The 22725-nt window shown below is 53.4% G+C and overlaps 2 protein-coding genes across 3 annotated transcripts in view; one reads left to right on the top strand and one right to left on the bottom strand.

Annotated features, from left to right (window-relative positions):
• CPT1B (carnitine palmitoyltransferase 1B) overlaps window positions 1-16868 on the bottom strand; it is a 36295-nt gene extending 19427 nt beyond the window's left edge. Inside the window, exons 1-5 of one of the 2 annotated variants that reach the window (XM_033162466.1) lie at window positions 16672-16868; window positions 6266-6426; window positions 4363-4502; window positions 1508-1685; window positions 240-341 (exon numbers count right to left, since the gene is read on the bottom strand). In XM_033162466.1, the coding sequence (XP_033018357.1) occupies window positions 240-341; window positions 1508-1685; window positions 4363-4502; window positions 6266-6406 (561 nt within the window). In that variant the 5' untranslated portion in view covers window positions 6407-6426; window positions 16672-16868. Of the gene's footprint in view, window positions 1-239; window positions 342-1507; window positions 1686-4362; window positions 4503-6265; window positions 6427-14684; window positions 14760-16671 lie in introns of those variants that run through there. The other variant, XM_033162465.1, reaches the window with a different exon arrangement.
• A 3420-nt stretch (window positions 16869-20288) lies between these two features.
• On the top strand, window positions 20289-21433 carry LOC117054453 (lys-63-specific deubiquitinase BRCC36-like). The gene has a single exon (XM_033163302.1). The coding sequence runs from the start codon at window positions 20387-20389 to the stop codon at window positions 21197-21199; it is 813 nt and encodes a 270-aa protein (XP_033019193.1). The 5' UTR covers window positions 20289-20386; the 3' UTR covers window positions 21200-21433.
• Window positions 21434-22725: the final 1292 nt, after the last annotated feature.

The raw sequence follows: 22725 nt of genomic DNA, 5'->3' as shown, positions 1-22725 counted from the left end.
TCCTGGAGAGCTGTTGCCAGTCAGTGCGGGCAATACTGGGCTAGATGTGCCGGTGGTCTGCTCAGATTGGAGCCCGGCTGCAAAGCGAGGATGCCGGTCTGAGCTGCCTCGGGGCTGAAGCAAAATCTCTCTCTCCCAAGCTGTCTTGACTTGGAGGAATGGACCCCCAGTCCCTCTTTCGCTGGCGGCCATTCCCTGTCTGGGCGCTGAGCACCCAGTGCTTTGCCCGTTCCTCTTACCCTCTCGATGGTGTCCTTCACGCAGGGCACGGGAAGCTTGGGCAGAGAGGTCTGGAAGCTGTACAGCATGGGGTTGCACCCGGACATCACTTTCACCGTGGCCTGCCAAGAGAGGGGAAGGCAGATCGGACCGGTCAGCCCCAGGACCTGCAGGCCACAACACTCCGCATTCCCACAGGGGACAATTTACTTGCTCATTTTAGGGACAGTTGGGGCAGAAACCACTGAGACTCTTTGGCTTGCTGATCGGAAGGTCAGCGGTTCGAATCCCCGCGATAGGGTGAGCTCCCATTGCTCTGTCCCAGCTCCTGCCAACCCAGCAGGCGCACTCCATCGGTGGGCCGCCGCCGCTTCCGCAGCCCCCTTTTGAGCTCCAGAGCGAAAAGGCGGCTTGTGGGGCTGCAGGCGCACTCCTTCGTGACGTCACACTGCGACGTCATGACTCCCTGCCCCCGGGGCGTTTCCTTTCGCCGCCCTGGATAGCGCTGCTGGAGTGGTACCTATTTATCTACTTGCACTTTGACGTGCTTTCAAACTGCTAGGTGGGCAGGAGCTGGGACAGAGCAACGGGAGCTCACCCTTGTGGGGATTTGAACCGCCGACCTTCCGATCAGCAAGCCCAAGAGGCACAGTGGTTTAGACCACAGCACCACCCACATCCCTAAGGTAAAGGACCCTTGCTCCCGGGGTGACGTAGGGAGCAGCGGCGCGTGGGAGTGGCGGGAGGGGCCGCCGCTTGTCACCCCCCCCTTCCCTGGCACCCGGGGCGTACCACCCCCACCGCCCCCCCTAGCGACGCCCCTGAGTGCAAGTAGATAAATAGGTACTGCTGCGGCGGGAAGGTAAACGGCGTTTCTGTGCACTCTGGCACTCGTCACGGTCCTCTATGCGCCAGAAGCGGTTTATTCCTGCTGGCCACATGACCCGGAAAGCCATCTGTGGACAAACGCCAGCTCCCTCGGCCTGAAAGCGAGATGAGCGCCACAACCCCATAGTCGCCTTTGGCTGGACTCAACCGTCCAGGGGTCCTTTACATTTTTACCTTTACCTTATATGCTGCCTTTCCACAAGCTATCCTAGGTAGCTTACAAAGAAAACACGGGTGCCGCGCCCAAAATCTACATGCAAACGGTAAAAGTGCAGCTCGGAAAAAAAGACTAATTCTTCCGCTTAAACTGCACGACGAACAAAAAGCGAGTGAGGAGCACCTGGAAAAGTGCAACGGAATAATTCCCCGACCCCCCAAGCCCCTCGCGATGGCCGCTCACCGCCCAGATCTTGGTGCTGCGGCTGGTCTTCCCGTGGGGCTCAAACATCCAGCCGTGGTAGGAGAGGAGCAGCTTGAGGGTCTGTCGGCAGAGCAGGATCCCCGAGATCCAGGCGCCCGTGGAGAAAAGGACGACGCTCAGCAGGGTTTTGCTCCGGGGACTCAGGCAGTAATTGCAGCTGGGGGGAAAGAGAGGAGGAGGAGGAGGAGGAGGAGGAGGAGGAGGAGGAGGAGGAGGAGGAGAAGAAGAAGAAGAAGAAGAAGAAGAAGAAGAAGAAGAAGAAGAGTTTGGATTTGATATCCCGCTTTATCACTACCCGAAGGAGTCTCAAAGCGGCTCACATTCTCCTTTCCCTTCCTCCCGCACAACAAACACTCTGTGAGGTGAGTGGGGCTGAGAGACTTCAGAGAAGTGTGACTAGCCCAAGGTCACCCAGCAGCTGCATGTGGAGGAGCGGGGAAGCAAACCCGGTTCACCAGATTACGAGTCCACCGCTCTTAACCACTACACCACACTGCAGTGGGTGAGTAATGGGGGGGGGGCGGCATGCCAACCCCCAGGGTCGCTGCTCCTCCTGGGTGACTCTGTGGAATCCCCTGTCTACCGGGGGTCCTCCTCTTCCAGACGCTTGAAACTACAATTCCCACCATCTGCAGCACCATCCAGCTATGCTGATGGGAGGCCTGGCCCAAAACAGCTGGAGCAGAGGCGGTTTAAGGGTTTGCTGTGGCTGCACTGGGTGCTGTGCTTACGGGGGCACCCAAACAATGATGCAGAATGCAGAGCGAGAGAGGTGTTGGGGGTGGCAAATTTTATAGTCGCACAGGGCGCCGCCGGAATGTGAGAGCCCACAGTCCGCCACTGGATGGAGGGCACCAGGTTGGCAAAGGACACCAACGCTTTAAACTCGCCCTTCTGGCTCCTTTACTTCTGCAGCCCAAGGACAAATCTACACTGGCCGGTTAAAAATACGCTATAACAATGAAACACCAGAGGGCGGTGCAGAGCGGCCATCTGTTGGCAATGAGAAATTTCATTGAGAGCTATGTACCTTTTTAAAATATAGCTTTTAATAGCGTTTTTACAGATCAGTGCAGATCCAGCCCCACGTTGTCTCTTCAAGGGCATCTCGCCACGGGCGGCTGCTTTCTAAGGTAGCTGATTCTAAGCCTTCTTCAGCCTTGAATTGGTTTGCAGTGGTGGCCAAACTTGGCCCTCCAGCTGTTTTGGGACTACAATTCCCATCATCCCTGGCCACTGGTCCTGTTACCTAAGGATGATGGGAGTTGTAGTCCAGAAACAGCTGGAGGGGCAAGTTTGGCCACCAGTGGTTTACAGGAAGGATTGGGGGTGGGGAGGGGAGTATATCAGCACTTCTTCCCCAGTGGTTTTTTTTTGCGCTTAGAGGGAAGGAAAGTAAGAGGCGACCCAACAGAAGCTTATAAAATTATATTTGGCATGGAGAGAGTGGCTAGAGAGGAGTTCTTCTTCTCCTCCTAACACTGGAACATGTGGGCCTCCGATGAAGCTGCTGACGGTCGGGAGGTTTTAGGAAAGAGTCTGCCGTTAAACCGTGGAACTCACTTCCACAGGAGGCAGCGATGGCCACCAACCTCGATGGGTTTAAAGGAGGATTAGGCAAATTCACTGTGAGAACAGGATGCTGGGCTAGATGGGCCATTGGCACTTATGTTCTCGGGTTCAATGGCAGGGGGTTGGACTAGATGACCGTCGGGATCCCTTCTATAACTGTACAACTCTGTATGACTCTACACATGCACATTGGAGAATGAGAGAGGGTTGCTTCAAACTGTCTTCGGAGGAGACCGTCCTTCCCATCTCTACCATTTTATGATTTTATTCCCCACTCTCTTCACACACACACACACAAACACATGTCAAGCAAATAATCCCCTTTCCTGGTTTACCCCCTCTAGAAAGCTTTCTGATGTCCCTCACACCAAGGGGCTTCGGGCAGACTCCAGCGATGCAGCGAGGGTTTTTCACTTCATAGAATCCTAGATGGAAGGGACCCCCAAGGGTCCTCTAGTCCAACCCCCCGCAATGCAGGAATCTCAGCTAAATGATAGATGGCCATCCGAGCTCTGCTTAAAAACCTCCAAGGAAGGAGAGCAAAGGAACTGGTCCCCTCTCTCCTCTCCTCTCCTCACGAACCCTTCTCAAATCGGGTCGGGTGGGTGCATGCACCCCAAGAACAGATTTAGGGGGAAATGTGTGGGGTGAGTGGAGAGGGAGTTCTGTTGCACGGTAAAAAGTCCTTGCGCCAGAGGATCTGCGTCCAGAGGAGGGCAACCAAAATGGTCCAAGGCCTGGAAACGATGCCTTATGAGGAACGGCTTAGGGAGCTGGGTATGTTTAGCCTGGAGAAGAGAAGGTTAAGGGGTGATATGATATCCATGTTCAAATATATCAAAGGATGTCATATAGAGGAGGGAGAAAGGTTGTTTTCTGCTGCTCCAGAGAAGCGGACACGGGGCAATGGATTCAAACTACAAGAAAGAAGATTCCACCTAAACATTAGGAAGAACTTCCTGACAGTAAGAGCTGTTGGACAGTGGAATTTGCTACCAAGGAGTCTGGTGGAGTCTCCTTCTTTGGAGGCCTTTAAGCGGAGGCTTGACAGCCATCTGTCAGGAATGCTTTGACGGTGTTTCCTGCTTGGCAGGGGGTTGGACTGGATGGCCCTTGGGGTCTCTTCCAACTCTAGGATTCTATGATTCTATGATTCTCCGGACACCACCCTGTCTTGATATCCCAGGAGATGAGGGAGCGCAGGCCTGGGAAGGAGAGGTTCAGGGAGACCCAGGAGGGAAGGAGATGAGGTGGGCACTCACCTGCGTGGCAGGTGCTTCTGGATCCTGAGGATCAGCCCCATGGACACGTCGATGTGGAATAAGCTGGAGCCCAGGGTTGTCGCGAAGATCGCCAGCCAGCCAGCAGGTGTTCCGGGGTAGACACCGGTCAGGATGCTGTTCTGTGGGAAGCAGCCGTGTCAGAAGGGAGGCCAGAGGTGAGGGAGCACAAGGAACCTACTGGGGATTCCATTTCTCCCGAGCTGCAGATGTGTGGGATTCTTACATGTCACAAGTCCGCGTTTACATTCCAGCACTGATTATTGGAGTCTTGTGAGCGGAAATTGAGATACGCCGTTCCATTCCATCAGGGACGTAGCAATGTGGGGGCCGTGTGCTCCAGGGGTGACAAGGCATTTGGTTTGCCGGCGACGCCGCTCCAGCGCCGCACAGACGGTGCCGGGATCCTCCGTTCGCGGCTGCAGCCACGAGCGGAGGATCCCAGCGCCGTCTGTACGCCGCTGGAGTGTCGCCGCCGGCAACCCGCTACGTAGCGCGCACGAGAAACGTGCTAAGAGGAAGGCACACTTGGCAAACCCTCACCCTGATCAAGTCCTGCCCGGAAACCTATGTCCCCACTGCAGAAGGACATGTGGATCCAGAATTGGCCTCCACAGTCACTTACGGACTCACTGTTAAGACCGTAACAAAATAGAAAATTCTTTTCAGTAGCACCTTAGAGACCAACTGTGTTTGTTCTTGGTATGAGCTTTCGTGTGCATGCACACGAAAGCTCATACCAAGAACAAACTCAGTTGGTCTCTAAGGTGGTACTGAAAAGAATTTCCTATTTTGTTTCGACTATGGCAGACCAACACGGCTACCCACCTGTAACTGTTAAGACCGTGTTCATGGAAGACAATCTTACTCAGCTACGAGGGATCGCCAAAGAAGAGTCCAAGGCATTTTGGCACCCATGGCAGACCCCCAAAAGGATGCCCGCCATCTTTTGCCAGGGAAGAAAGGGAGAGGGGAAATCTACATCAGGAACAAAAGGGAAGAAAGACTGGCAAGACCTACCGCCTGAGGCAGACCCCTCCCCTTGCCTCTTGTGTGGGCCGGACCTCACACAAAGCATTCCTACACCACTTCAACAGCCATGCTTCCCCCAAAGGAACCTGAGCGCTGTTGGTTTGCTAAGAGTGCTGACCCCCCCCCCACAGAGCTACAGTTCCCAGCGTCCTTAACAAACTTTGTTTCCCAGGATGCTTCACAGCTGGAGAGTTTCCAATGGGGGGGGGGATGTCTCTGTGAAGGCCATGCACTGGAGGGGATTATCAGATACGGCGCTGTGGAATAGATGAGGATAACACAGGTGAAATAAACCCAAGGTACATGGAAAGTACACTACAGGTGAAACTCGAAAAATTAGAATATCGTGGAAAAGTCCATTGATGTAAGCAATTGTCTTCATTAGCTACTGGAGTTTAATATATGAGATGGACTCATGACATGCAAAGCGAGATATGTCAAGCCTTTGCTTGTTATAATTGTGAAGATTATGGCGCACAGCTGATGAAAACCCCCAAGTTGAAATTGTTAATTTGGGGTTTTCATCAGCTGTACGCCATAATATCACAATTATAACAAATAAAGGCTTGACGTATCTCGCGCTTTGCATGTCATGAGTCTATCTCATATATTAGTTTCACCTTTTAAGTTGAATTACTGAAAGAAATGAACCTTTCCACAATATTCTAATTTTTCGAGTTTCACCTGTAGAGGGGACTCTGAAGCTCTGGAGGAAATTGTAGAGTTGGAAGGCACCTTAAAGGCCCTCTAGTCAGTCCCTGCAGTGCATTGGAAGGAAACAGAGCAGCAGGAGAAGCCCCGGGTCAAATTCTAGGATTCCGCGTTGTTCCACTCGAACTCGGATGCTGCTCACCTTGAGGCGGGCAAAACGCTTCTTCCAGGAGGAGAGGCCGGACAGGTAGATCTGCTTGAGGGCTTCTCGGCTCAGCTGGAAATCCACCCCTTCCGGGGTGACCGTGAACTGGAACGCTACGGCCTGGTGGGCTTCCGCCATCTTGGAGGGTCCGCTGTCACCTGGGCGTGGGTGGCGGGGAGGAGGGGTTGAGAACAGCACCCACAACAAGGCAAATCCACCGCCCCCAGAAAACCCAGAAGAGTTCTTGTAAAAGAATGACCCTACAATAGGAAGAAAAACATACACGCCCCACATCGCAGACCCTCCAAGTGTCCCCAGATTTCCCCAGATTTACAGAAGCCATCCTGCTTTTCCTTAGGGTGTCCCTATTTTCATTGGAGAAATGTTGGAGGGTACGGAGTTATGCAGAACCCCCCCCCCCCCTCTGAAGGGTCTGGGTAACTTTCTGGGATGCATGGCAGTGGTGGGCGGGGCCATAGGCCAAGGTGGGCGGGGCCACAAATGCAAATTGCGCCCAGGTAAAGTGGGCTTGCTCCTCAGCACACACACCCCACACTCTCCCCTGAGGCTGTCAAGCAAGAGGTAGATCAGACTTCCAGCGTCCCCTGGCAGGCAAAAACAATCAAGGAGGGGTATGAAGTGGGGGGGTCAGTGAGGGGTGTTGCCTGAAGACAAGTGGTGTGGCCCAGGGAGGATTCCAGGGGGGCAAATAGAGAGATCTGGCCCCCCGGCCTGAGGTTCCCTGCCCCTATTCCTAGTGGTTAGGATGTCAGACTCCACAGGGTCACATTTCACAACACAAATGACGCCATCAAAATCAGCAGTGTTTAGGGGTTACTCTCATTTTCCTACTCATATTGAGATAATGCCCCTCAACGAGGCCAAACTTAGATTCACAAAATGTTTAGGGGTATGCGTACCCCTGCGTCCCCCCAGGAAAAAAGCACTGAAAATCAGAACAGCACAACGTAGTGACATAACCACTAAAAATAATAGCTCCGTAGATCAGTCTCAGATTAACTAATGTGCATCCCCCAAAGCCCATTGAAAGAGATATGCTTTATTTGCCTGCCACTGCAAAGCCACGGTGCCACTACAGAAAAGGCCCCGCACACGAGTCCGTCCCCTGGGCTTCCTACGGCAAGGTACACAGGGCAGGGCCCCCTGCTTTGCACCTCAGATCTGTAGGCCAAGAGGCAGTTCCTGAGGTCTCCTTGCCCCGCTGGGCCCTTCAGAAACTGCCCTTATTCCTATGTTATTTTAAGGAAGGGGATAGCACCCGTTTAAGAAACAGCAAGGAGTTCAGTGTGGTTGCATCAGCTCAGAAAGTACCACCCAAAGCAGCTCCCAGGAGAGAGGCTGAAGCAACCCAGGGTCAGAGCGGAAGGTCTAGCTTCCTCCTTCATCGCTTCTCCATGCTGGGGAAAGCTCGTCCTGTTGAATTCCTGCCCGTCATGGAGCTGTCAAAGGCACAGCAGCCCTGCCAGAAGGGGGGGGGAGGGAGAAAAAGGCAAAGTTGGAGATGGAAACCACCCCCTCTTGGGCTGCACGGCACCAAAGGCAAGCCAAGGGGTTTCTGCAACCGGTGGTGCGAGTGCGAGATCCAAGAGGCAGGCTCCGGGAGCCCCTTCCTAGAGGAAGGGGCTTCACACCTCCCCCTGCAAGATGCAGGTCAAAGGAAGCTGCTCACCGGTGGATGTCTTCTCAGGGCGGGGGGGGAAAGTCTCTTCCTTCTGAGCCCTCAACTGCCGTGGAATCCCCAGACACAGCACCTTCCTCCCTGCTCCATTTAAAGAAACAGGTCTACTCTGGACCTCATCATCAGCTAGAAATGCTGTGCCTCTAGCAGCCGAGGAGCAGGCAGAAAGTCAACAGGGGGAACTTCTCCCTTCCCTGCACCTCCATGTTGTTGTTTTGAAATTTGATTTCCACTATATAACGAGAGAGAGAGAGAGAGAATACAAAACCACAATCCTAACTCATCCCCTCCCCCACTCCAGGACAGATCAATCTAGTTAAGTTTGCCAAAGTCCGATCTGTGATTTCGGGAGTCGCCATTCTCCGGGATTATTTTATAAAAGGATGCCATATTTCAACAAAATCGTCAACATCACTTGTAAACGGCGGCTCTCCTTTGCCTGCCCAGGAAACAGCCAGTTTACATGGCCTGCTGTCGTGTTCACCATAGTGGCTATCGATCTGATATATCTGAAATATTGCTGGTTTGGGAGGCCGGTCAGGATGTTAAATAAAATAAAATAAAATAAAATAAAATATTATTATTATTTACATCCCGCCCATCTGGCTGGGTTTCCCCAGCCACTCTGGGCAGCTCTCAACAGAATATTAAAAACACAATAAAACATCAAACATTAAAAACTTCCCTTAACTGGGCCGCCTTCAGTTGTCTTTAAAAAGTAAAATAGTTGCTTATTGCCTTGACATCTGCTGGGAGGGTGTTCCACAGGGCAGGCGCCACCACCGAGAAGGCCCTCTGCCTGGTTCCCTGTAACTTGGCTTCTCGCAGGGAGGGAACCGCCAGAAGGCCCTCGGAGCTGGACCTCAGTGTCTGGGCTGAATGATGGGGGTGGAGATGCTCCTTCAGGTATACAGGACCGAGGCCGTTTAGGGCTTTCAAGGTCAACACCAACACTTTGAATTGTGCTCGGAAATGTACTGTGAGCCAATGAAGATCTTTCAGGACCGGTGTTATATGGTCTTGGCGGCCACTCCCAGTCACCAGTCTAGCTGCCGCATTCTGGATTAGTTGTAGTTTCCGGGTCACCTTCAAAGGTAGCCCCACATAGAGCGCATTGCAGTAGTCCAAGCGGGAGATAACTAGAGCATGCACCACTCTGGCAAGACAGTCTGCGGGCAGGGAGGTTCTCATCCTGCGTACCAGATGAAGCTGGGAAACAGCCGCCCTGGACACAGAATTGACCTGCGCCTCCATGGACAGCTGTGAGTCCAAAATGATCCGCAGGCTGCACACCTGGTCCTTCAGGGGCACAGTTGCCCCATTCAGGACCAGGGAGTCCCCCACACTTGCCCATCCCCTGTCCCCCCAAAACAGTACTTCTGTCTTGTCAGGATTCAACCTCAATCCGTTAGCCGCCATCCATCCTCCAACTGCCTCCAGACACTCACACAGGGCCTTCACTGGTTCCGATTTGAAAGAGAGGTAGAGCTGGGTATCATCCGCATATTGATGAACACCCAACTCAAACCCCCTGATGATCTCTCCCAGCGGCTTCATATAGATATTAAAAAGCATGGGGGAGAGGACGGAACCCCTGAGGCACCCCACAGGTGAGAGCCCAGGGGTCTGAACACTCATCCCCCAACACCACTTTCTGGACACGGCCCAGGAGGAAGGAGCGGAACCACTGTATAACATTGTTCCCCCAGCTGTTGTCTTGAGTACCTCCCCATTCTTGGGACCCTGTATCTGTGTAGGTAGAAAGACTCTCAAGGCAAATCTTTAAAAATGTAGAGTAGTAGAAACACCAACAACTGGGGAACACTGGCCTGTGAGCGCTCCAGTTGGAAAACAGCCTTTACCAAAGGTGTCATGGGCTTTGAAGACACTCGAACTCAGGACTCAAGGGAGAAACATGCTAAGAGGAAGGCATGCTTGCCAAATCCACACCGTGATCAACTCCTGCCTGGAAACCTACATCCCCACTGTGGAAGGACGTGTGGATCCAGAATCGGCCTCCACAGTCACTTACGGACTCACTGTTAAAACCGTGTTTATGGAAGACAATCTTACTTGGCTCTGTGTGATCAGGGCCGGATTTAGGTTTGTTGAGGCCCTATCCTATTGAAGGTAACGGGGCCCTTGATATGTCCCGCTGTCCTTTGTCAACAACAAATTGTTTTTTGTGTTGAATACGTTATATGGTAATTTATGGACCTAATAAGTATCTAAAGCCATTTTATTTGTTTTTATCGTATATTTTGGAAATGTACATCCAGTTGTTGTTTTCTTTCGATTTTTGGGGGGGGGCCCGAGAAAGCAGGGCCCTAAGCTATAGCTTGTTTAGCTTATACATAAACAGAGCCGTCTTTCCCATATTGCTTAGTGGTGTGTTGTGCCAGGGCACCCGCCTCTCAGGGGCACCCCAGCGAGTGTGTGTGTGGGGGGGTGCTGTGTCGCTTTGCCGGCGGCATCCCCTTCCCCTCCTGCACGCCCGCCAGCTGCGCCCCATCTACCATATGGCTGGCGAGAGTGCAGCTTGCCTCCCAGGCCTCCACGGGAGGAGAGCGATCCCCGCAGAGGCTTGGGAAAAGGTTGACAACTCTGGGAAATGGGGGGTGGGACGCCGGAGGGATATTTGCACCATGGCACCAGATGTGCTTAAGATGGCCCTGTACGTAAATCCGGCACTGCGAGTTATCGCAGAAGAAGAAGAAGAAGAAGAAGAAGAAGAAGAAGAAGAAGAAGAAGAAGAAGAAGAAGAAGAAGAAGACTGTGTAAGAGCAATCTTGCCAAACCAGTCCCTTTTGTCTAGGCAATGGCTTTGGCTGACTAGTCAAGCAGGACGATTAGCAAACCCAAAGAACTTGCTCTGGTCCATAGGACCACATCAGTAGCTGCTGGGGACAGAGAGGTAGGCTTGCTCCGTGTTGGATCAAAGCTGCAATTATGAAGAGGAAAGATCTGCTGGGGTGCTAATGCCACAAGCCCCTCCATCTTATGGTCAGGTTGTAGATCCTAAAGACAGTGTGACCTTAGTTGGCCTCTTAAGTGTCCTCATCAGCACCCCCCAAAAATGAGCCAGGTTGCATGAGCCACAACCAAATGAGGAGGCCTTCGAGACAATGGGTGGGTCACCCCCTCACCCAGCTGCTACGTAGGTGGGCAATTGCCAGAGAGTGGTGTGCAAGCTGAGCTGGAAGCAGGCAGGAATCTGGAGACACAGGGACCGGTTTGCTCTGTGCTGGGCTCCAAGCTGTGAGTAATGGAGAAGCAAAGGCCTGCTGGGGGGGGGGGTTTGATGCTGCGAGCCCCCATCTTATACTCAGGTCACATGTATGTGTAAATCAAACCATATATCCTAGAGTCACCCCTGTCTCCGCTGACCTTCATTCCAAGGAAGCCAAACCTCACTAAGCACCACTCGGAAACTGGGATGGCGTGCAATGATATCCACATCTGCAATTCTGCTTAGAATCATATTAAAACACAGCCTTCCATTGCATGGTGGCAAACTCTCTGTTTGAAAAGGGCCAGATTTGCCCATTTTGTCATTCCCTAAACCGGGGACGATGTACGGAAGTGAGAGCTGAGAGCGGGACCATAAAGAAGGCTGATGGCCGAAGAATTGATGCTTTTAAATTATGGTGCTGGAGGAGACTCTTGAGAGTCCCATGGACTGCAAGAAGATCAAAACTATCCATTCTGAAGGAAATCAGCCCTGAGTGCTCACTGGAAGGACAGATCCTGAAGCTGAGGCTCCAGTACTTTGGCCACCTCATGAGAAGAGAAGACTCCCTGGAAAAGACCCTGGTGTTGGGGAAGATGGAGGGCACAAGGAGAAGGGGACGACAGAGGATGAGATGGTTGGACAGTGTTCTCAAAGCTCCTAACATGAATTTGACCAAACTGCGGGAGGCAGCGGAAGACAGGAGTGCCTGGCGTGCTCTGGTCCATGGGGTCACTAAGAGTCGGACAAGACTAAACGACTGAACAACAACAACAAACCAGGGACATGGAACGTCTGTGGGAGCCCATCCCCAGTTGCTGGCTATCACCACTGCCTCCTGGGGAGTGAGTTCCATAGATTAACAGCCAGGCCTCCTATACCCTTCAGATACGTACAACTGGGTGGGAGAGGGGGCTTTTTCCTCCTCCCTCTCTGCCAGCCCTTGTTGGGAGCAGCAATGCAATGGAAGGAGAAGGGGAGTCCTGAGCCAGGAGCCCCCCCTTCCCCTGCACGCTTTCCAGCCACCTTCTCTGGCTGGCTCCTGCCATTCAGGACTCGCTGTTTATATCTCCTGCTGGGAGCAGAGCTCAGCCTTGGCTCAGGGAGGCTGTTTCCATCACGTGGGGCTGGGCTGGGGCCAAGTAGGGAAGTCACACAGCCTCTGCCCTGGGCGTCAGGCACACATGAGCAACAGGCTCCCTCCGGTGCGTCACTCCCAGAAGGCTGCTGTCAAACGAGAAAAGGATCAGCTCCAGAAGCCGTGTGGGAGAGAGCTCTTTTCCTGAGCGCGTGCAAAGTGCATTGAGCAATCGTGCAGGAGCAATCGTGCCACCGGAGGAGGCGTGCGGTGCAGCTTCTTCCCCGAACGCCTGTTGCATTCTGAAAGTGGTGCCTAGCCCAGCTTCCCTTCCAACTTTGTTCCAAAAAGGCAGCAAACTGGCCAAACAACATTATCTTTGTTATGGCTCCTAAATGCAAAGAGCAGCTCTGTGTGACACGGACGCTTCCTTCGTTATCTACACATTATTTGATAGCCAGAAGGCATACTCGTAGAATCATATAGAGATGGAAAGGACCACAAGGGTCAGCCATGCCCTGCAATCTTGAACTCGAACCCATGACCCTGAGATTAAAAGTCTCAGGCTCCACCGACTCTGACCTGTTCATTGAAAGACTTAACATTGTAAGTCGCTCTGAGATACTTTTGCAGTAAGCGGCAGGTAAACATAAATATTAATACTAATAGAAGCAGCATCGGACCACGACAAAAGTGCCTCTGACCACGAAAGAAGTGCCTTCTGGTTCCACTGGTCTGTATATTCAGGTGCCACCAGTGCAGTTCAGAAGCAGCACCCTGCGCCTTTACAAAGCGATGCAAAATGCATTGCAGGGGGTTGGACTAGATGACCCTCGGAGATCCCTTCCCACTCTAAAATTCTAAGGTACTTTGGGAATGTGGAGCCTGCCCCTCGGACGACCCTCCCCAATAGCCATCCGATCCACTGATGACTCAACAAAGTATCAAAAGATCTACTTTACCAATAAAGGCAAAGCAGGGATCGCTTATCATCTTTATTTTTTCTTATCATTCTTACTGGGTTTGAGATAAGTGGGGGGGGGGTCCTGGAGGGGGAGGAACGGCTGCCTTGGTTGCTCCTTCCCAGCTGGCAATTCCTGCGTTTGTTTAAAAGAGGGATCAGAGCAGCGAGCCACACGCCCCCAAGGACTAGCACCTGGAGTCCCTATGCTCCTGGGGTGTCTCTGGCCAAGCCCCTCGCCCCCCACCCCACTGCAGCCAATTCCACTCATGTCCCCCTGAAACTGCTGGACCACCTGGCCGCCCAAGCCTCCTGATCTCACACAGGTGGGAGATTCAGGACAGACTAAAGGACTTCTTCATCCAGCACAAAGTTCACCTATGGAACTCCCTCCCACAGGCTTTAAGAGAGGACTGGACAATTTCCTGGAGGAGGAGGAGAGGGCTATCGATGGCTACCAGCCACGGCTGGAGGCAGCAATGCTTCTCTCGTTTGCAAACCAGAGGAGGGGGGAGAGTGTTTCTCTTGTGAGTCCTGCTTGCAGGTTCCCCACAATAGACACCTGGCTGGCCAGTGCGAGGAGAGGACACAGGACTGGATGGCGTCATGGGCCTGATCCTGCAGGCACTTCTAAAGCTCTTAATCAGATGCGCGCGCACGCACACACGCACCCAAAGCGAGGAAGCCCTTCTCTCCCCACCTGCGATGCTAAGCACCTGAGACTCAAAGACAACTTCCCTCTCTGGAACCACCACTGGCCAGGGGGCATCGCTGGGCAACAGATGGGCAGTGGGGGCACCAGCTGCTCCCGTCGACTTCAGTAGGCCCCCAGTATTCAAATGGCGGGGGGGGGGCACGAGCACCTCCTTGCCTACCCAAACACCACACTTAGGGTCTGAGATTCCTGCATCGCAGGGGGTTGGACTGGATGACCCTTGGGGCTCCCGACAGGAGTCGCCGTAATTCCCCTGAAATTGGCGGCAGGGGGAGGGGGCTTGTGGATTTTCTGGGGAGGGGGTCTGTCTTCTCCCCGTTCCTTTGCTAGAAGGATCCATGTCCAGAGTCTGCCCCGCGGGGAAGGAAAAGGGCGACGTGCGTTGCAATATCCTAGCGTGCGGATGATCCCTTCGGGGTGTCTCAGCTTTGCCCGGCAAAAACCCATCGCCGCAGTCCACCCCTCGCTGCTGCGGAGGGGGGCTGTCGCGACGGAAAAGCTCTCTGCACGCACTCAGAGACGCCGGTGTTTTTCCTCTGAGCGAGGCCCATCGCAGCGCTCCGCCCCGCGCGGCCTCCCGGCGTCCAGAGCGCAGTTTTGCCCAGCGCTGTCGGGGAGGTCAGGATCCGGTCTCCGCCTCCCCCCAGCCCAGCCCCTGCAAAAAAAGAGGCAAGGCTCCAGAGCCCCCACCCCCTGCCTCCGACCCCCGCAAGTCGGACGGTAGGCGCTGGTACCTGCTCGGGAACCGGAAGGGGAGGCGAGGCGGGGTGGGGGTCCCCGTCGGGCGACGGCTTCGCTGCAGCCCTTCCCCGGGAGACGGGACGGGACGGCTGGCCGGTTGGTTCTCTGGCGGGGCTCCCTGCGCGCCCGTAACCTGATACCGGCGCGGCTGTGGCTGCCCTACTTGGAAGGAGGGAGCGGGCGGCGCCCCCCACCTCTCCAAGGCTCTGCTGCGCCACAGGGCGGCTGGGTGGGGTGGGGTGGCGTGGACCCAGGACGCTTCCTCGCTCCCATGGCCTGCCCCTCCGATCATCAGTTGGGGAGACCTCCCCCCCTTCCCACAAAAGCGGTGCCAGCCCCCTTCCTTGCCGGCTGCAGAAGCGCTCCTTCCCCTAGGCACGAAGACTCCCCAGCCTGCATGTTGGGCAGTGGGGGACACAAGGTTCCGCAGGTTATTGGCTGCGCAGGCTGGGCTGGGTCGATTTATTCTACCGGTACTTTTCTGACACTTGTACCCGACCTTTCCTCCGAGGAGCGCAAGGTGTCGTACGTGGGTCTCCCCGAGTTATCCTCACAGCAACACCGCGAGGCTGGCGAGGCTGAGAATGTGCGTGAGTGACTGGCCCAAAGTCACCCCCTGTGGAACTTTGTGACTCTGACCACTAGGCCACCCCTGTGTTGATGGGAGTCGGGCTCCAAGAGCTTTTATAGGGCCACGGGGTAGCCCTTCCTTGCCTTAGGGCAAAGACGCTTCTGTGCGCCCCCCGAGAGTGCATCTCGGGGAGCATGTCCAACAGAACTGACTGAAAAAGCATTTGCTGTGCACATCGATTGCATTTTCACGTGGCTGCAATATATAGATTAGAGGCACAGGTCTGTCGCTTTCTTTGGTCGGACAGGGAGGCAGAATAGAATGGGACTATGACTCCCCTTGATCTGGACACTAGACTTCTGTTGATGCAGCCTAGAATAGCATTGGCCTTTTTTGCTGCTGCATCACACTTTTGGCTCATGTTCAGCTTGCGGGCCACCAAGACCCCGAGATCCTTTTCACATGCACCACCAGCAGTGACTTCCGTAGTTTAACTCTGCACTGTGTGAAAAAAAGTCTTTTATCTGTTCTGAATCTTCATTGAAAATCCACAAGTTTTCCTTTTACGAAAGAGAAAACTTACCTCTATCCGCATTCTCCGGGCCATGGAGAATTTTATCAACCTCTGCTGTGTGCCTTTTACTCATCTTTTCTAAAAAGTCCCAAACCCTGCAATCTTTCATCATAGGGGAGTCACTCCACAAACACCCCCCTCGGTCATTTCAGTTACCCTTCTCCACCCCTTACGGTATCATTTTTTGAGCTGCTGCAATGCCGCTATAACTGCCTTGCACATTCCTCCCACCTAGAATCATAGAATCCTAGAGTTGGAAGAGACCCCAAGGGCCATCCAGTCCAACCCCCTGCCAAGCAGGAAACACCATCAAAGCATTCCTGACAGATGGCTGTCAAGCCTCCGCTTAAAGACCTCCAAAGAAGGAGACTCCACCACACTCCTTGGTAGCAAATTCCACTGTCCAACAGCTCTTACTGTCAGGAAGTTTTTCCTAATGTTTAGGTGGAATCTTCTTTCTTGTAGTTTGAATCCATTGCCCCGTGTCCGCTTCTCTGGAGCAGCAGAAAACAACCTTTCTCCCTCCTCTACATGACATCCTTTGATATATTTGAACATGGCTATCATATCACCCCTTAACCTTCTCTTCTCCAGGCTAAACATACCCAGCTCCCTATGCCGTTCCTCATAAGGCACCTGTGCAAAGTGCAAAGGGAACCCTCTCCAGGAACGAGTTCCCTGGGCATCCTCCGATCACCTGCGTCAGGAGATGCAGGGGTAAACCCTCCAGCATCCCTCAACAGCGCCCAGGTGGCCGGCTTGCTTGTGGCTGCGCCTCCCTCCTTGCAAACCCGGCTTAGCGCCATTGCGGTGGCTCCCAAGGGTCGGCTTTTACCTGCGACCTCCTCCCTGCGTGGGTGGGTGACCTTCCTTCCTCCAGGAGGAGCAGCTCAGCTGGGCCCAGGTAGCTGCTCTTGCGGCAGGCTGGAAGCAGCAACCTGCAGCCTGGGACAGCCCCTTGCAGCCGGAAGGGCATTTGGAGGAGACTCCTGGCTCCCTGTGCGCCAGGCTGAGCCATTCCCCCCCCCCCAGGAGTCACCAGGCTGCATGGATAGAGGAAGCAGGAGGGGCCAGTCCCGCTCCTTTTACTAAGCAAAAAGGGGCGTGTGAACAACAGGCATTGTTCCAGCCCCACGAACTGGACTCGCTCTGCAAGGTCTGTGCAAACTCCACTTGGCCTCCAGAGAAGAGTGTCTTCCCCAGGTCCAGGATAAATGTAAGAACGTAAGCAGAGTGCTGCTGGATCAGGCCGAGGGTCCATCTGGTCCAGCATCCTGTTCTCACAGTGGTCAATCTATGATGCCTATTATGGGAAACCTGCAAGCAAGATCTGAGCACTTTCCCCTCCTGTGGTTTCCAGCACAGTGGCACCTGGGTTCTCAAACGCCTTGGTACTCAAACAACTTGGAACCCAAACGCTCCAAACCCGGAAGAAAGTGTTCTTCCTGTTTGCAGACTTTTTTGGAAGCCAAACATGCTCCGTTGTGAGTGCCACACCTCCAGTGTGGTGTAGTGGTTAAAAGCGGTAGACTCGTAATCTGGTGAACCGGGTTCGCTTCCCTGCTCCTCCACATGCAGCTGCTGGGTGACCTTGGGCTAGTCACACTTCTCTGACGTCTCTCAGCCCCACTCACCTCACAGAGTGTTTGTTGTGGGGGAGGAAGGGAAAGGAGAATGTGAGCCGCTTTGAGACTCCTTCGGGTAGTGATAAAGCGGGGTATCAAATCCAAACTCCTCCTCTTCTTCTTCCATTTGGAGTGTTACGCTGAGGTCTCTGTTTTTCCTATTTATTTTGCGTTATAGTTTGTGCGGCTCTTCTTTGTGTGTTTGTGTGACTGTGCGGAACCCAGTTCAGCCACTGATTGATTGTGTGACTGCAGTAGATTGTTTGTTGCTCTCATTTTATGGATCAATGGTCTTGCTACATAGCAAAATTCACGTTAAAATGCTGTTTTAGGGGTTGTTTTCCAAAGTGTGGAAAGTGCGCCTTGGTTTTGGAAAGCTTTGGTTTGGGGACGGACTCCCGGAACGGATTAAGTTTGAGAACCAAGGCACCTCTGTAACTGGGAATTGGAAGCATTTCTGTCTCCAGCTGTGGAGGCACAGCAGAGCCATGTAAGTCATTGACAGCCCTCTCCTCCTCCTCCTCCTCGCATGAATTTCTCCAACCCTTCTAAAGCCATCTAGGTTGTTGGCCACCACTGCTTCCTGTGGGAGGGAGTTCCACTGTCTCAGTCCAAGCTCAGTTTGCCTTGGACTGAAGGGCAAGGGAGACTGTGTTATCTTTAGAGTATTTGGATTTATTTACACATGCATACAACCAGTTGCTGCAAACCACAGGAGGCATGGGTGTAGCCAGGATTTATTGGGGTGGGGGCAGAACAAGTTATCTGTGATGCAATTGGTCAGTTAGTTAAGCATTTTTATTTATTTGCTTGATTTTTGGGGGCGATGGAGCAGCTGCCCGGACATAGCAGAAATCAGGAAGCCTCTCCCCACAGCTTCCAGCCTGGCCAATATTTTCTCCTTCCTAGGAGAAGCTGGCTTCCAGCCAGGTGATGTGGGGAAAGGCCCACCCCCTGTCTCCATGGCAACAGTGCAGGTGAGGGCGTTTAGCTGGCCCAGCTGCGGCCATTTAGCCTCACGAGGAAACTGCTTTGACCCCTTCGGCAGGTTCTCCTAAAAACTTCACGGTTATAGAATCGCTGGCCTGGAAGGGACCCCCAGATATCATCCGGACCTTCCCCACCTCCCACCACCTGGCCCTGTAACACTAAAGGTAAAGCACCCCTGGACAGTTAAGTCCAGTCAAAGACAACTATGGGGTTGGGGCGCTCATCTCACTTTCAGGCCGAGGGAGCCGGCCTTTGTCCACAGACAGCTTTATGGGTCATGTGGCCAGCAGGACTAAACCAATTCTGGTGCAACGGGACTCTGTGACGGAAACCAGAACACACAGAAACACCGTTTACCTTCCTGCCACAGCGATACCTATTTATCTACTTGCACTGGTGTGCTTTTAAACTGCCAGGTAGTCAGGAGCTGGGACAGAGCGATGGGAGCTCACTCAGTTGTCGGGCTTCAAAACCTGTAACACTACGGGACTAGCGTCCGAAAACAGGGTGGAAGTGTCACAGAAATGTTACAGGTGATGAAATTAAAAGTTGAAATGTGTGTGAGCAGGGCCGAGCGAGCAAAGGTTGGAAAGGGAAGGTTGTGCTTGCAAAAGAACCGTGTGGGGAGAATGGGAACAGCGTGTGTGCGGCAACTATTGCTATAAATCTTGAGAACAAACAGAAAGAGAAGCGGTATGTCTTGTGATTAATAAGCTAGTAGAAGGGGAAAAAATGCTATATATGGACCTAACTGCCCCTTTGCTTCCCTTTGCTTGAAAGTGTATAGAATTCATAGACTCGTAAGGTTGGAAGGTACCCCCCAGGGTCATCTAGTCCAACCCCCTGCAATGCAGGAATCTCTTTGCCCAACATGGGGCTCGAACCCATGGCCCTGAGACGAAGAGACTTACGCTCTGCTGACTGAGCTCTGCCCCCCCCCACCCACATTTGGAGTGCCGCTCCTCAACTACCATATTTTTCCGTGTATTAGACGAGGGTTTTCCCCTCAAAACGAACATTAAAAAATGGGGGGCGGGAAGCGTCTTATACATGGTCAGTGCATTTTTGTGACGTGGGATTGGTAGCTTCTGCGTGGGTGGGATTGTCAGCGGTGTTATCTGTGGGTGTGATAAGTGCTGTTGTGTATTTGCCGTTGTCGCTGCAGCTTCTTCTTGCGTTGAGAGAACAGCTGATAGGCGGGCTTAGTGGCATGGGTGTGGCAGCGCAGATCAGACGTGCCGATTTTCGGCAGTCGTCCCCCTAAAAAAACCTGGGGGAGCAATCCTCTGCAAAAAGAAAAGCTGCAGAACTCTGGGAAATCTCCCCCCATTTTCTTCTAATCTCCCCCCTAAAAATAGGTAGAGGTAAAGGGACCCCTGACCATTAGGTCCAGTTGTGTCCGACTCTGGGGTTGCGACGCTCATCTCGCTTTAATGGCCGAGGGAGCTGGCGTACAGCTTCCGGGTCATGTGGCCTGCATGACTAAGCCACTTCTGGCGAACCAGAGCAGCACATGGAAACGCCGTTTACGTTCCCGCCGGAGCGGTACCTATTTATCTACTTGCACTTTGACGTGCTTTCGAATTGCTAGGTTGGCAGGAGCAGGGACCGAGCAACAGGAGCTCACCCCGTCGCGGGGATTCGAACCGCCGACCTTCTGATCAGCAAGCCCTAGGCTCTGTGGTTTAACCCGCAGCGCCACCCCTAAAAATAGGGGTCGTCTTATACATGGGGGCCTGTTCTACACGGGAAAAACACGGTACTTGCTGGTGGAGATTGTGTCACACTGGCAACAACGAAATAAGCATCTTGTTTGTCTCGTTCTCTGTGCAGGCAGGTCTCGGCGGAAGGGATGCTCGGGGCCGTTGACCAGCACGTCCGTCGTCTCTCTCCCTCCTGAACAGGAGCGGCGGCAGAAAGCGAAGCAGGGGGTCAATGGCGTTGCAAGCAGCGCACTTGGAGGCGGACGCCTTCCTCGTCTGCATGGTCCACACTCTGAGCACTGAGCAAGAAGAGGTCATGGGCCTCTGCCTCGGCGAGGTTGGGGCTAGCCGAATCGCTCACATTCGCTCGGTGATCATTCTGCTCCGGTCAGATAAGAGGAAAGATCGCGTGGAGATTTCCCCGGAGCAGCTCTCGGCTGCTTCGACGGAAGCGGAGAGGTTGGCTAAGTTAACGGGACAGCCCACGAGGGTTGTGGGCTGGTATCATTCCCACCCCCACATCACCGTTTGGCCGTCGCACATCGACCTCTGCACGCAAGCGATGTATCAGATGTTGGACAGAGACTTTGTGGGGCTGATCTTCTCCTGTTTCGACGATGACAAAAGCACAAAGACGGGCCGGGTTGTCTTCACCTGCTTCCAGTCCCTTCAAGCCCCAGAGAGCTCCTGCAAATATGAAAGGGTTGAAATTCCCGTTCACCTGATTCCTCGCAGCACCATGGGGAAAGCGTGTCTCGAGTCCATGATGGAGTTCCCCAGGGTCTTGCGTCAAGAGGAGCAAGATGCCTTCAGGAAAATCCATAGCCTTTCCCATCTGGATCTTATCACCAAGATCCACAACGGATCGGTGTTCACTAAGAAGCTGTGCAGCCAGATGTTGGTCATCGGTGGTCCTCTGATGCAGTGGCTGGAGGGTCGCTTGAAGAGAAACGAAGAGAGGCTGCAGGAACTGCAGCAGGAGAAAGAGAAACTTCTGGAGGAACTCGCTGCCCTGGAGAGAGAAGAACAGAATCTCATGGCCTGAGAAATGAAGCAACAGCCCAAGATTTCTAAGCTTGGCTTCATCCTGGCTTGCTGCTTCTCCATCTCTTCCCATCTTGTTGGGTGTGTTCTGTGTTTGTGCGGCAAGCTCACCACATGAAACATTTGCTCAGTAGAGTTGTTGTTTACTGCACACACACAAACATGCACTGCATATAAATATGCTTTCTATCGAGTTGCAAGCAGGCCTCTCTCTGTTCCCAGAGAGGGTTCTTTGCTTCCAGGTTCTTTCTGCTCCCAAAGTCTGCAGTAAGTTCTGAGCTCTCTCAAAATCCTGCAACTCAAAGCATTCCATTTTCTACTGCGGTTCCAGCCTGTCTCCTCCTGCTCAGATCTCCCACGCTTTCCCGACACTGAACACAGTTAAGCAGGCAAATAATAGTTTATACCAGTAACAGTTCGAAATTATACGTTTCAGAATCCATTCTTTTTGTCACTGGTTATAGATATCAAAATTAAATGGAGAAACAGCAGGGAGTGAAGAGGGATAATGTATTGTATAATGTAGGTACCTTCCTACCATATGCTTCATCGTTTGTGAAATTAATAGTCGTGCCAAACCACAAATAAAATTAAATAAAATAATCCTGTATGACTGGCAAATGGCGTCTGGATTCTATGGGCTGCCCAGGCTGTGAACCCACAGGGTATTGGGTACCGAACCCCAACATTTCTCCAACAGAAGCAGGCCACTCCAGGCAGGGGGTTGGACTAGATGGGCTTTAGGTGCCCTCCCTGTGCCCTGCAGTTTTGTGATGATTTGTAGCAAGCTTAACCCTGCAGCTCCTTTGCAGCAAAACGAGAAGTTCTGAAGGACCCTGGGCAGTTGTGAGTTAGGGGGAGGATCTGGGTTAGAGAGACGCTCCCAGGTAGCTGTTTGGGCCTGGGGCAGGGGGGAAACACACTCTGTGCCGTGCGTGCAGAATCGGGAGTGGAGCAAGGAGCCAGACCACCCTTTGCGTTTGCAGCAGCAGCTGTTTTGCAAGCCGTGGTGCTATAAATAGAGGCCGGTATTTGGGTGAGAGGGCACCGGAGGGTGGGGGAAGGTTCTGCCTGCCCAGCAAGAAGGCTTGACCCGTGAATGGCCCATCTCAGCTGATGCATCAGACAGGTCAAGGTGCTGTGAGCTGCCGACCAACTTTGAGAGGTCACCGATAATCTGGGCCAAACCCCAGAGGAGCCGGACAGACGGGGAAAGACAGGCAGGCAGACAAAAGGGAGGGGGGCAGATGGGGGGGTTCAGAGTCCCTGGGGTTCCCCTGGCTCTGTTTCTTCTTCCCGACGGCCATCCGGGGGGAAGTGGAGCAGGAAGATGGCCTCGTAGGACAGGGGGAAGGGCGGCGGAGGCAGCGTGCGGCAGTGTGGGACCCCGAGCTCCACTTCCAAGAGGGCCTCCAAGTCGGGAGAAGCCATATATAGGGTGCCGTCCAATGCCAGGCCTTGCCCGGCCAGGCTGCACTTGGGCAATGTCCGGGCAGGCCCCCACTGCCGGGTGCTGGGGCAGAAGGA

The sequence above is a fragment of the Lacerta agilis genome, chromosome 10 (assembly GCF_009819535.1).
Source record: "Lacerta agilis isolate rLacAgi1 chromosome 10, rLacAgi1.pri, whole genome shotgun sequence".
NCBI classification, from domain to species: domain Eukaryota; kingdom Metazoa; phylum Chordata; class Lepidosauria; order Squamata; family Lacertidae; genus Lacerta; species Lacerta agilis.
Note: the sequence above shows the minus strand (reverse complement) of the source record. Positions and strands in the feature narration are given on the sequence as shown.

Bases quoted from the DNA above. Each gene is read 5' to 3' on its own strand.
- LOC117054453 (XM_033163302.1), top strand. From the start codon at position 20,387: ATGGCGTTGCAAGCAGCGCACTTGGAGGCGGACGCCTTCCTCGTCTGC.